The sequence below is a fragment of the Lepidochelys olivacea genome, assembly GCF_965140295.1.
Source record: "Lepidochelys olivacea isolate rLepOli2 genome assembly, chromosome: 2".
In the NCBI taxonomy this organism is placed as follows: domain Eukaryota; kingdom Metazoa; phylum Chordata; order Testudines; family Cheloniidae; genus Lepidochelys; species Lepidochelys olivacea.
This window is the reverse complement of record NC_140412.1, coordinates 115225732-115240012: the sequence shown is the minus strand read 5'-3', so window position 1 is coordinate 115240012 and position 14281 is coordinate 115225732. Positions and strand designations below refer to the sequence as shown.

Genomic DNA, 14281 nt, shown 5'->3' with positions numbered 1-14281 from the left:
GTTGAGAGAACAAACAGTATTTGTTTTTCTCTTGTCGATGACTCGATCCTGGTACCCTACATGACACTGGGAAGCCTGGAATGCTGCGCGGGTAGTCTAAACAAGGAATGTCATCTAGCACCTCCAGAAGTCACTCCAAAAACAAGCACATAATTCAGCCTGCCTGTCTCATCAGGCTAGGTTATTTATCAAACAAACATGGGAGGATTATTTTTAGCATGCTAACGCTAAGGTCAAGTAACTGGAATGATCCATAACAATTAACTAGTCGGAAACCCAACACATCTTAAATGTGGGATAGTTTAGAACTGTGGTTACTAAATAACACCAGTTTTGTTATTTCAGACTTATGACCCTTCTCCTATCCTCTATCTTTCTGATGAACTCAGGGCATAGTGTTTCTGCAGGGGCCACTATGCTGCTGTTGCCATTTCTCATCAGTTGCACATGTTCTAACCGGCAAGGGAGGACGAGTTGCTCAAAATCTATCTAATTGCTCACCCAGTAGTGTCCATTATGGGCACAAGCCTGAGCAAGCCAGGGTCAGCACTAGGTGCTAAAGCTAAGATCTTAATTTGTTCAACTGACAGACATTTGGGAATGGAACCACACATATGTTACTATGAAGTTTTCTAAACCAGTGTAGTTTCATAGGATCAGAGTGAACATGGATGCAAGAATGCAAGGCTGCACTTTCTCAAAACATCACCTAAATGGCGGAGTAAATGCCCTTGTGGATCAGGCTTACTTGGGTTCTATCCCTAGTTCTGCCACAAACTTCCTGTAAGACTCTGGGCAAGTCATTTAATCTGTAAAATAAGAAAACTAATGTACTTCACATCAGAGCTGGTTGAATTATTCATTCTGACTAAATCATCAGACAAATTGAACCCTCTTTTCTTCATTAATAGCTTATAATTTCTGAGAGTGTATTCTTTACTGATAAGTAGTCAACGAACAGTCAGCCTAGGGGTTCTTAAACTCTCACAGTAAGCTGAACTTTTGCTTTTCATAGCATATGATTGGATGCTAGAACCCTGTTAAACATGATTGTAAACAAATGACAGTGAATAGCAAATAATGAATGATTAGCACATACTCTTCTAAATAAATCTGTTCAGTCACATGCAATTATGGGTATTTGAACAAACAGCCATTCCAGAGATGTACATGCAAATAAAAAAAAAACCAATTCACGGGAATTAGAGACACACGGTGAGTGAGGTAATAATTTTTTATTGGACCAACTTCTGTTGGTCCGAGAGACAAGCTTTCAAGCTCTCTCACCAACATAAGTTGATCCAATAAAAGATATTACCTCACCCACCTTGTCCCTCTAATATCCTGGGACCAACATGGTACAACTGCACTGCATAATTCATGGGAATGTTCACAAATGGTGAACAAAAAGGCACAGACATAGTTGAACAGAGCAGTCACTGAAAATTCAAATGCATATTTGCAAAGTTTCTGTTTTAGCAGAAATTGACTAACTCTAGGTGTGAGGAATAGCTCATTAATGATGACTTTGAGATCCATGGCTAGAAGGTGCTATACGAGTCAAATTATTACATAGTCTCACAGATCAATTGTTAAACGGGCTGAAAGAGGTTGCAATTTGAAAGCCCAGATTACCTTGGAAGTATGTTTTACTAAAATATTTCTGTGGTGAAAAATGACTTAGTACTTGGCCTTCTCGGATGTGGTGCTGCATTTAAAAACAAAACAAACTTACCTCTATGAGCATGTACAAAGAAAGCACTGTAACTCCAAGGTTATACACAATGAGATGACCCCTGAGAGAGAATGCAGGCCTGTTCTTCATAAACTTGGTACCCAGCCATATGGAAAGTAGATATACTACAGTAAGGAAAAACGTGGGCAGGTAAGAATCCAACAGGAACCATCCTCTGACCCTGGAATCTGAACAGAAACAAATGCAGTGAGCAATTAAAAATGGCTTGCTCAGTACTGCTAAAAGGAGGCTGCCCATATTCAGAAGAGTGTCTGCTAAAAGCACAAGTGGGAATGTGCCAAGACTTGCCTTATCTCTGTCATATCCTGGGACCAATATGGCTACTATAACATTGCAAATGACCTGAGGTAACATTCCAAAGGATATGCTATGTATGGTAATGGGTTGACAGATGCTCTATTCATTTCAACATAGATCTGTGGTTAAAATTTAAATACAAAATGAAAATTAAATTAAATACCAAATCATAGTCTGTTCAATGGACAAATAGCCTGCATTTTTAATAGTATTATACATGCAAAAATGCACATTTGAAAAACTATTACTTCACAGACAGTAGCAACTTTCTTCACTTTTATTACACGTTTGTTATTTATTTACTTACTGGAGGGCTTTTGAAAACTTTCAAACACATTAAATCTATTCATTTGTCATTACTTTTTCAGTGTTTTGCTGATTATCAAATATATTTTTTTGTTTAAACCAAAGGCTTGCTCCTTCATTAGCTCACATGGTACACTTGCTTGATCCTGAAATAAAGCATTCAGGCCAAATCCTGCTTGCCTTATTCACACAAGTAATCTCATTTACAGTAATAAGAACACTTGTTTGAATAAGAAGAGCATGATCTAGCCTCATATGCCAAATCTGCAGCATCATTCTTTTCCAGGTCAACAAAGGGATGCCAGCAGCAAAGAATTATAATTTCCCTCCTGCCAATGGATCTGCAAATGGAGAGACTGAGTTTCCAGGGAAAGCAATCTTACTATAGCAAAATCCCTTCAGCAACAGACTTTATGGGTAAATGAAATTGCTTCATCATATATGCTATTCTCTTTCAAGTCTGTCCAATTTTCCAAAAGATATTCTCTATCTAAAACATGAGTTATGGTTTAAAAAGTCATACAGTATGTTAAAACAACCCTTAACTGCATTATTAATCATTTGGATTTGTTTAAAAAAAACTACCTCTGTTTCACCATTCATGTTTACTTTTTCTGTTTTGCTAAATTGGACAGTGAAATACTACGTGAGTTTACGGTTTCACTTTTTCACTCTTGCACAATACTTCAAAGCTGGGCTTAAATTCTTCAGGGGGATGATTAAATCAAACATTAAAAGGTTTTCTGGGTGGGGGGGAAGATATTGTCTAATGTTTTGTTAAATGCATTTTTTCATCAGAAAATCTTATTTTTAACAACAAAATTTAAATGACTTAGAACTATCCTGTTGCGAACAGCAAGCCTATGGAAATATGTGTTCTTATTGTTCCTATCACCTTCTGCCTTCCTCCCTGCTTCCCTCTTATTATTTTATATTCATTCGTTGAATTTTGTCTTCAACTAGATTGTAAGCTCTTCAAAGCACAGACTGTGTCAGCCAGATCTATTAAAGCTGGAAGACTCTGCATCTGTCTTCCCCCACCCCCAACTGGCTCCCAAGAAGCATCTTCATTCTCACTATTGAGAGAGCTGCAGAATAAATCTGCCTAAAAAGTAATAGAGCTGCACACTTTGTGATTTCCTTGCTTTTGTCAGTTCAGATCACTCTGTGTTAGCAAGCTAGAATGCTATTTCCTTCCTTGGAATCTGAAAATGTGTTTATGATCTCTTAGATGTGGTAATTAATAAATATCCAGCATGTCTCCTGGCACTAGCATTGTCTGTTCCAAGACAGCATATTGTACGAAGACACAGTACCATCTATACAAGAACATAAGAGTCTTAACAGTTAGGACGGTATTGGAAAAAGTTCTCTGTCCTTCTGGAAGATGACCAGACATATTCAAGATGATCTTGGGCCATAATCCAATGCATGGGATGAGAGTACAAACAAGAGAGATAAGGCATAAGAAAATAAAGGTAAATTAAACTCAAGCCATACAAAGCTTGACAGAATGTACCTTTAGAAAAAAGAGAAAACACCAGTCTTGCCTGCTTTGGAAGACTGATTTTGAAAGAGAGTTTACATGTGCATACAGTCTCCAGAGCAAAGGCGTTCCACAGGAGACTGTGAGAAGGTAACCAGAAACTGCCTTTGCAACTAGAGGAAAAGTAACTGGTAGAAATCCGATGATGAGCTGAGCTAAAGTGGAAAATTAGATAAGTGATGAAAACAGCTTCTACTCTAAGCACAGAAAGCAAGTTTTCCCATTGTTGCTAAAAGAGCACAGCTCATGTTCTAACACTTTAATAACTGCAAAGTGACCTATGGCTGGATTAACAGGCAACTTAAAAATTATGTTTAAGTCTTACTATTGGTTTTAGGTGCTCCCTCTTGAAATTGAAACTTGTTCCTTTCTCCCACTGCCTCTCCTTATGCGCACACAGTCACACTTGTTACCTCTTAGTAAGGGGGCCCATAAATGCGGGGCTCTTGGTTTTGATTGATTTTGTTTTCTTTTTAGAAAAACAGCACAGGATTATTGGGGGGAGGGTTGGTGGGAACTGTATGGATTTGACAAAAAGAATAAGAGAAAGAGAAGTTAACATTAGTGCCTACCGTCTGTCAGACTCCCAGTGCTCCTTTATGTTCAAACAGGTTCAAATGCATCCACTTACGAGGGAAAGCGTGACATACCATTAGTTTGACAGTTCTGAATCATTCCAACGACTGAATCCCAGGCGAGAGCAGTGAGTGACACCGCACTGCGAGAACACTGGAACACTATATGTGGTGAGAGAGAGTTGTGCACAAGCTCAGATTCCATCTCAAACTAACTCACTCCCAATGAAAAATGGTGATGAACCAGAGCCATGGAGGGAAATCCTGACACCACTGAACTCAGTGGCAAAACAATGGCACTGAGACTTTACCCAGGTGGTTAGATATTCTGGGTTCTAACTCAGTCACTTGCAGTGGGGGCCTGTTTGTATCTGGGAAGAATCTGAATCGCTTAGTGGCTGGGGGTATGGATTTCTGGAGTGGGTTTTTGATGCTGTTAATATTTAATGGCAAAATACATATCATAAAGGGTATGTTAGTATGACTTCATCATACTTCTCCAAAATTATATCCCCTCTCAATATGTTGCCAATTTAAATTTGTTTTTGTCCATGAATAAAACAAACTAAACCACTGGCTGTAGTTCCTGCAACCAGTGTCATTCCACAACACATAGCTATGTCATGATCCTTTCTTTTTTTACTTTTCTCGTCTCCTTAACATAAAAACTAATAAATGCACCTGCAGTACTAGAGAGGCATGGTGGAATCCTGTTTAAAGGATCAAACTGAGCAAGCCCCATTTTGATCCTTATACCTGAATGATCACTGTGTCCTGAGCAAAGAGCCTTTCCTGTTTTGATATACATCAAAGAAAATCTAAAGCAAATAAGGGCAAGCACCTCACGGTAACAGTGTGGTATACAGGGATTGAACTAAGGACCTCTGGATCTAAAAGCATGGCTGTGCAGTTTAGTGGATGGGGAACACATGGCTGGGGTTGAAGATATTTGGGTTCTATGCCCAGTTCTGCTACTGGTGTTCTGGGGACCTTGGGCAAGTCACCTTTGCCTTTCTGTGCCTCAATTTCCCCCTCTGTAAAATGGGGATAATGATACTAACCCTCCTCTGAAAGTGCTTTGTGATCTGTGGATGACAAGTGCTATATAAGAGCTAAGCATTATTCTACTGCTTGAGTCAAAAGGGGGGTTAATTCAGAAGCTGCAGCCAATTTAAACTGCTTTGTGAGATGTAGCCATCAGGAGACAGAACCACACAGGAGCTTGATGGTACTCATTGCAATTAACGGCAGAGCTTCCATTGCCTTCCATTGCAGGATCACAGCCTGTGTTAGCTGAGTTTCAACGTCACCAATGGAAATTGCTTTTAGAAAGTAATGTTTGGTCTATAAAGGGCAAAAAACACTTTTGGTGCATCAATCCTGCCCCTCCAAATCCAACCAAGCAGGAGCAGAGCGGGGGGGGGGGGGGGAGGCTGAGTGGCACAGCAGTTCAGCACTCCCTGGAAGTTGGCATCCAGGGTGACTGCCCTGCTTGCCTGCCCCTAGAACTGCCCTGGTTGTCACCTAAATAGCTATTGTCTAAAAATAAAGCAAAATAAAAAAGATGGATTTACAGAGTAGTCGTGTATTTCAGATAGCCTGCTGTCAAACCAAGAGCAGATAATGGTGGAAAATAGCTAATAGAAAGAAATCTGTAATGCTTTGTTATTTTAGCCTTTTTAGGTAAGCTCACTAGAATTCATCAGAACTTCTCTCTCAGGGTCAGTCCAGCAACTTCTTGTGAGTCATCTGTCTATATAACCATTTTACAGGGTGCCATGTTGTTCTGCACTGTGTCATTATACATACACAGGCCACTAAAGCAAAAGTGCATGCTACTGTGTGGGACCGTAGACAAACAAGATTGTATTTTCAACGCTAGTGTTAGAGATGTGATGGAATTGATAGTATTGTCCTCTGAGTATTTTAAAACACAATTTGCCATTTGTAATTCCACTCGTTTCTAGTTGTAATTGTACTAGCATAGCTACGTCCAGTGGCTTAATTGGTCTGATGATTGCACAATTTAATGCCACAGGTAAATTCAGAAATACAGTATAAAATTGCACCACTTGGGCTGCCGTTTCACTGTTGAACACACTGCAGTTCTGTTCTTGCCAGCAGATGTAAGTAGCAGAGAGAGAGGAAAAGGAGATGAAAAGTAAGCCTGTTGCCAGCTGAGAAGAAAATAGCAACATGGAAGCATTCCTTCAGTAATATGGTGCTTCAAAATAACTTGTAACCTTACCCTCTGCTGGGTTAAACTAGTACAACAGGGAGAGATACCAGTTTTGAAGGGATTTAGAGGCAAATAATTGTTTCAACTTAGAGGTGTTCATAACTGAAGGCCTCTCAGCACATTTGTAAAAAAACAGCTAACAGCATATCTGTCGGACACAGGGTAATATGTCCAAGTCAAAGGGCTGTGTCTTTGGCTTTGGCCCTTCTGCATCCAACACAGCCAAGGCGAAGGAAGGCTGTAAACTACCTTTAAGCTTCCCTGATCGTGGTGTCTCTGGGTGCCAATCTGTGTCCAAAGATGCAATTTAGAGCAGTGGGATCAATGAAAATTGGTCATAGTAAGGACCAGGATCAGCCCCAAGAGCTAGAGTAAGATGCCACTGAGGTCCTGCCCCCAACTGATAAGAGGCGATTCAGCAATAAATGAGGGAAAAGGAAAAGTCCTGACATCTGAGCACAGGTGAACTCAGGAAAGTATTTGAAGCAACTGACATGGAAGTAGAGTGACACTAGATCCTGTCATGCTGAGGGACAGAAGTCCCATTTTATTTCTCCTCCAATAAGTTCCTTGGGATGTGTATCTGTGCATGAATGTCTTTAGACCCATCTCTCTGAGCACTACACATGTTTTCAAAGGGTTTTGTTTCTCTGGTTGACTTGGGCCATTAACATTCAATTCCTTTCAAATGGCAGTCATTCCTGTGAGACTTTGCTTTTCAAATGCCAACCATGAATCTCTTTGAATGAGTTGGTACAGGCAGTACTTGTTTTACTGAAGTGCATTCTGAAGACTCAGTGGAGCTATAGTATTTGCTATGCAGTTATATTAACCGCAATTCATCCATCTCAAAGACTTGGCTCTGGAGGCACTGGAAAGAGAAGGTTGAAAAGGCATAGCCTTTATGTATGTAAAAAGGAACGAAACCTTCACACATATGGTTATTGGACTGCATTAGCTTGCTAGTATTAAAGACCTATTTTACAAGTATTTTCTAGGAAGCCATTCTATTCATTTTTAAAATAGATTCAGGTAGAAATCCAGAAATTGTGCAAGCCAAAGTTTTGCAAAGATCATATATGCTTCACAGTTGATGGAGGTGATTGCCACTCTCAGAGGAATAAAAAAATACTACTTTCCAGTTTTTAAGAATCCTGTAACGGTTTTCCCTTTAAGGAAGAAATGTTAAGATTTGAAGAATCTGATGAAATGCAAGCATGAGGCATCTGAAAACGTATTATAATATAATTTATACTTTATGATTACACTATGCTATAGGTCTTCATATTTTGATTCAGGAAGCAAGTCTGACCTCCTCAGGTGATAGTAGAGCAAGTAGCCAAAGACCAGAAAGAAGTGACCTCTGAATCTACACCAGGTTTGCTGAGATTTTGGATCTCATCCTGAGGGGTTCTGGATGCCCATAACTTTCACTGCAGTCAGCAACTCTCAGGATTCATCAGTTTGTTAATTAGGTGAACCACATGAAGATGGGATTATTATTACAGATGGTCAAAAAATGGCATTTCCTTTATGCAGAAAATTTGGAGATTTTGAAGTCTGGTTTCATACTGATTCAGGATGAAAAGTCAAAATCTTAGAATTTTTCATGAAAAACATTCCAAAAATATTTTGTTTTGACTTTATCAAAATGTTTTGAGTTATTTTATTACAAATAATATGACAAATCAAAACAAAGTGGAAATGAAACACTTTGACCGTATTGAAACCAAACATCTCATTAATTTCCATGAAACTTCAGATCAAATGCACACATTCTCACAAAACATAGTGATTTTGCCATGCTGGCATTTTCTGATGGAAAACTATTCCGTAAGAAAATTTTGGACCAGCTCATATTATTATACACATTTTTGAGGCGATATAATCTGAGTGACCAATACCATGCAAGTATTAATGAGACAGGAAAAACTCATATGTAGTGTCTGATTTGTGTTTATACGGCTTTCATTACCATAGCGTCTGAGTGCATGAAAACACAGCTACATATTATATTCTGTGAATACTTAAGGAGCGCTGTCAGTAACAGAAGTACGTTCTGTTTATTCTATAATCATTTTTTCCCTCCAGATTTAGTTATCTCTGGGCCAGGTTGGTCCTAGGATGTGTTTAGGGGTGGAAGGAAGGTGCTTTTCACGCCTGCTTACCCTAGGTATATGGCCAACGTATTAGATGGCTGAAGTGAGGGAAACTTTGTAGTGGGGTCAGTGGCCCAAATGTGATAACTGGAGAAGTGGTTTGTAGTGCAACACTTCGGATATTATTTGTGGGCTAGAATGGAAATGCAGATGATGATGACGTAATGGGATATATCTGGGTGTAAACGAGTGGTGTGTGATTAGCTAGAGGATGAGCTAAAATTAAGGCTGTTTTTGACACTGTAACTTAGAGTTCCTGAGTTTAACAGATTTTTGGTTTTCTTTCTTAACTACACTATGTGCTAAAGACTTTTTTCTTAAATAACTAACTGGTGATTTTGGGAGACAATTCTGGAATGCCTCACTTGAGACACCTCACAGGGCTTGATAGGGTTGCCAGTTTTGGCCAGACGTGTTCCTGGAGGTTTTATCACATGACATAATCTAAATTCCCGGAGACTCCAGGACAATCCAGGAGACTCCAGGGCTTGATTTTCCAGAAGGTGGGTGCTTAGCACTTTCAGAAAATCCAGCCTGGCCTCTTTACAGCATTTGCAGTGAGGCATTCAAAATTTCTAGTCAGCTTTGAACATCTTGGAGACTGTCTTCAGGAAAACAACTGCTTTTCTTATTTTCAGTTATTGAATCATCTTCAGATGCAATATAAACAGCTTTTGTTTGCACATTAAAAGATCATGCATTCTGAGTCCTGAAAAGCACACTTACCTCGAGATCCAAACATATAATCCACAAATGTGTTTATTTCCCAGTCCAAAGCCTTCAGCTGCTCCTACAAAGACACATGACAAATTGTTATCTCATGCCTCACATAGAAAATAAACCTGCAGAGAGCCTTTTTACACACAAGTGTCTCAAGGTACCTGACAACAATCATCCCCATTTTAAAAAAGTGCTCTTTTGACATGAAAGGATTTAGGACTCTATTCTGCTGTGGCTACACCCACAGCTCCCATTAACCCCATTAGTGGAAGTAGCAGTACCTACCACAATCGACCCCTGAGGAAAGCAATTTAGATGGAGATTTTAGAAATGAAAATGAGCAAGTCTTTAAATGAACCTAATCTGTAGCAGGTGCCTTTTTTTGTGTAGAAAGCATACCTTGGCCTTCTTCAAACCCCAGCAATGCTTGCTTTTGTAGTTTTCCCATTAAAATCTGTATTTGAGAAAAGAGCAGTCAGTATCCCTGATCTGCTTTATGAAGCCACCTGCTGTCAGCAGCAATGTGATTGTGTACTAGTTAAATGTACTGATGCTCTGTTTTGAAGAGGGAAGATTTTTTTTCCACCTGCAAAATCTCTGTACTCCACATCCTTAGTCCCTCATCACCACAATGTGAGCATCTGAGTTTCATTATTTCTACTTTCCAGGAGAGGGACTGAGGCAAAGAGAGACTAAGTGATTTGCCAAAGGCCCAAGTTAATAGAACTACTCTGATTTATCCCAGGTGGTCCAGAAGTCTTTGGCAAAGTTGGGAATTGAAGAGTTCTCTCCTGAGTTCTAGTGCATTGCCTTAATTAGACGGCCATCCTTCTCACACCGATTGCTTCATATACTCCCATGCAGTGCAGTCCAATTCCTTGCAAGAGATCACAATCTTGAAAGAATAGGGGACCAGCCAGCCAAAATGCCCTACTGTGCCCTCTGAATTCTCCTGACTGTTGCGTAGCAATACTGTACTGCTGCGCAATTGTTTCACTCTGGAGGAGAACTTCCGAAGTTCTCTACCCGCCAATGCATTTGCACATCACCGGGCAGGATTTGGGTTATTCCAGATGTTAAAAACGAATTGGCTGGTTATTGGGAATAAATGTGTACCTCTCTGCACCCATCTTTGCACATAACTTGCTCCAGGTCTAAGGAAAATGTCTCAGAAGGGGTTAAGGGGGTGAAGAAATTAATCTCTACAGAATGCTGCGTGGTTCATCTGATCTCAGTAAAACAAAACCAGAACAAAAACCAATTTCATTTTTTAGTTTTATATTTACAAATGACGGGAAAGGTTCCAATCAAAGGGATCATTGAGATAAGGCAAATGTTGTTGCTGAAAAGTTTAGCCTTTTTGAAAGGTGCTTGATGATGGGGGGCACTAGAAACTGGCATCTCTCCCGAGAACAGATACCAATACCAGCAGCCAAAGTTTTCCCTGCACTGAGCTGGAAGCGACCTCTGAAGTTGGAGGATAGTTCCAGCCTGGGCTGGGGCTTTCTGCTAAGATTGCCAGCAAGATACCTGCTGTGCTGGTGGGTTGTGAAACAGAGAGATGTCTGCTAGAAATTTATTCTGAGACCAGCAAACTAATTTCAAACAGGCATCACTACTGAGCCACCACAGTTTAGTCAAATGACGCAGATTGGAAACTCTCGCCCATCATCGTATCTCTGAGCTATCCAGTCCCCTATTTGTTTAAAGTTTTATGAAAGGGAAGACTTGGCCCATTTTCATTTGGAAAATGCCATGCTAGCTCCCATCAGTGATCTGTACATCTGCTGTACTACCATGTCAAAAACAATGAGGAGTCCTTGTGGCACCTTAGAGACTAACACATTTATTTGGGCATAAGCTTTCGTGGGCTAAAACCCACTTCACCAGATGCATGGAGTGAAAAATACAGTAGGTAGTGTATATATATTACAGCACATGAAAAGATAGGAGTTGCCTTACCAAGTGGGGGGTCAGTGCTAACCAGGCCAATTCAATCAAGGTGGAATTGGCCTATTCTCAACAGTTGACAAGAAGGTGTGAGTATCAACAGAGGGAAAATTACTTTTTGTAGTGACCCCTCCACTCGCAGTCTTTATTCAGGCCTAATTTGACGGTGTCCAGTTTGCCAGTTAATTCCAGTTCTGCAGTTTCTTGTTGAAGTCTGTTTCTGAAATTTTTTTTTTGTTGAAGAATTGCCACTTTTAAGTCTGCTATTGAGTGCCCGGGGAGATTGAAGTGTTCTCCGCCTGGTTTTTGAATTTTACAATTCTTGATTTGTGTCCATTTATTCTTTTGCGTAGAGACTGTCTGGTTTGGCCAATGTACATGGCAGAAGGGCATTGCTGGCACATGGCATATATCACATTGGTAGATGTGCAGGTGAACAAGCCCCTGATGGTGTGGCTGATGTGGTTAGGTCCTATGATGGTGTCCCTTGAATAAATATGAGGACAGAATTAGCAATGGGGTTTGTTGCAGGGATTGGTTCCTGGGTTAGTGTTTTTGTCGTGTGGTGTGTAGTTGCTGGTGAGTTTTTTCTTCAGGTTGGGGGGCTGTCTGTAAGCAAGGACTGGCCTGTCTCCCAAGGTCTGTGAGAGTGAGGGACCATCCTTCAGAATAGGTTGTAGATCCTTGCTGATGCACTGGAGAGATTTTAGTTGGGGGCCATCAGTGACAGCTAGTGGCGTTCTGTTACTTTCTTTGTTGAGCCTGTCCTGTAGTAGGTGACTTCTGGGTCTCACTCTGTCAATCTGTTTCCTCACTTCCCCAGATGGGTATTGTAGTTTTAAGAATGCTTGATAGAGAGCCTGTAGGTGTTTGTCTCTGTCTGAGGGATTGGAGCAAATGTGGTTGTATCTTAGGGGTTGGCTATACACAATGGATCGTGTGATGTGGTCTGGATGAAAGCTGGAGGCATGTAGGCAAGTATAGTGGTCAGTAGGTTTCCAGTATAGGGTGGTGTTTATGTGACCATGACTTATTTGCACTGTAGTGTCTATGAAGTGGATCTCTTGTGTGGACTGTTGAGAATAGGCCTCTTCCACCTTGATTGAATTGGCCTCGTTAACACTGACCCTCCACTTGGTAAGGCAAATCCCATCATTTCATGTGCTGTAATATATATACTGTATTTTTCACTGCATGCATCTGATGAAGTGGGCGATAGCCCACAAAAGCTTATACCCAAAAAAATTTGTTAGTCTCTAAGGTGCCACAAGGACTCCTCGTTGTTTTTGCTGATACAGATTAACACGGCTACCACTCTGAAACCAACTGCCATGTCAGTGGCAAAGTAGTGCAATTCAAGAGCAGTTCCATTCAATAGAATAGATCCTACCCTTGACAATTCTGTGTTTCACAAAGGTACTACTGTCTGGAGATTAATCTGTTTTTAAACACACACACACGGATTTACATGATTTATAGCTATTGGAATTAGACTACAAAGCTGCTTGCATTCATGATCAGATTATGTAAATATGTACACATTGTGAGTAATATCATTAATATAAATTCCTTATATATTTGAATTTTGTAGGCAAGTCTACTTTAGGCTGCAATTTAATGAGAATTGCTGACAGACTGAATTCTTGTAACTACTTAGATGAAAGAAGAGGAGAGTAAAAGGGAGATTTTTTTTTAAAAAAATATACCTGCCTACTTTCTGCAGAGGGTGGTAAATTCATTAATCAGAATGCACCACTACATTTAACTATCCATGCCTAAAAGAGGGGTTATCATGCATGGACGATGTATCAAATAAAGAAAAATCATAACTGATATGTGCATTGTAAATTAAATACATTTGTAGGATCATGTGTGTTTTTTGCATTCGTATGTGATACTGTGTTCTTGTACAGGTGCAAAAGTGAATGAGCTAACTATGAAAACATCAAGAAGGAGCTTGGTACCAGAAGCTAAACACGCCAGAGGCCAGCTTAATTTATGAAGGCTGTTAACAGTGGCTGTCTTCATTTACACAGACCATCGTAGTGGAAGAGGCAGAACAGGAGAATTATGCCTCTCTTTGTCTCCTGGTTTCCACACTTCTTGACCATCTTACCCCTTAGCATATCTCCAAGCTATTCAGAGACTGATGTTTTGCTGACCAAGTCCTATGCATGCATAAGTTAAACAAGAAAATACATTTATTTACCTACCACGATGACTACTTTGAAAAATTACTGAGAAATTAAAATAAAACTTTCTAAAAAGAAATTAGTAGGCCATATTATGCCACTGGCTTCTGGAAGAACTCTTCAGTGATTGCCGTGGAGATATAGTACAACATAGCCCATTGTATGTAAAAATACAAGAAAACAGAAACAGTCTGCAGCATAAACATTTTTGTTGCTTGTCTGCATTTCTGGCAAATCATTTCTCTGTCTCTTATCTGTCAAGAAGCTTGAGTTACCAGGCTCAAGATTAATATAGACTTTATTTTATTCCCTCTCTTTATAGGATACGGCTCTGGATATTGGCACCGTCATCAATTTTCTCACCCATTTCTCTCCCCTCTTCCTGCCCCTCCCCCCAAAAAAACCCCAACCCTTACTGGTGTGAACAACTGAAAGGAGGAAAAATTGCCATCATATGACAAAATGCAATGTACAGATTTCTCATAAGGTATTTATTTTTGCAACAGAAGTGGAAATGAATGAGTAGCAACAAAATGTGCTT

The 14281-nt window shown here is 39.9% G+C and overlaps 1 protein-coding gene across 1 annotated transcript in view; it reads right to left on the bottom strand.

Annotated features, from left to right (window-relative positions):
• ELOVL2 (ELOVL fatty acid elongase 2) overlaps positions 1-14281 on the bottom strand; it is a 96093-nt gene that overhangs the window by 46107 nt on the left and 35705 nt on the right. The window contains exons 2-3 of the mRNA XM_084620285.1: positions 9605-9668; positions 1736-1923 (exon numbers count right to left, since the gene is read on the bottom strand). Of these exons, the coding sequence (XP_084476411.1) occupies positions 1736-1923; positions 9605-9668 (252 nt within the window). The remainder of the gene's footprint in view (positions 1-1735; positions 1924-9604; positions 9669-14281) is intronic.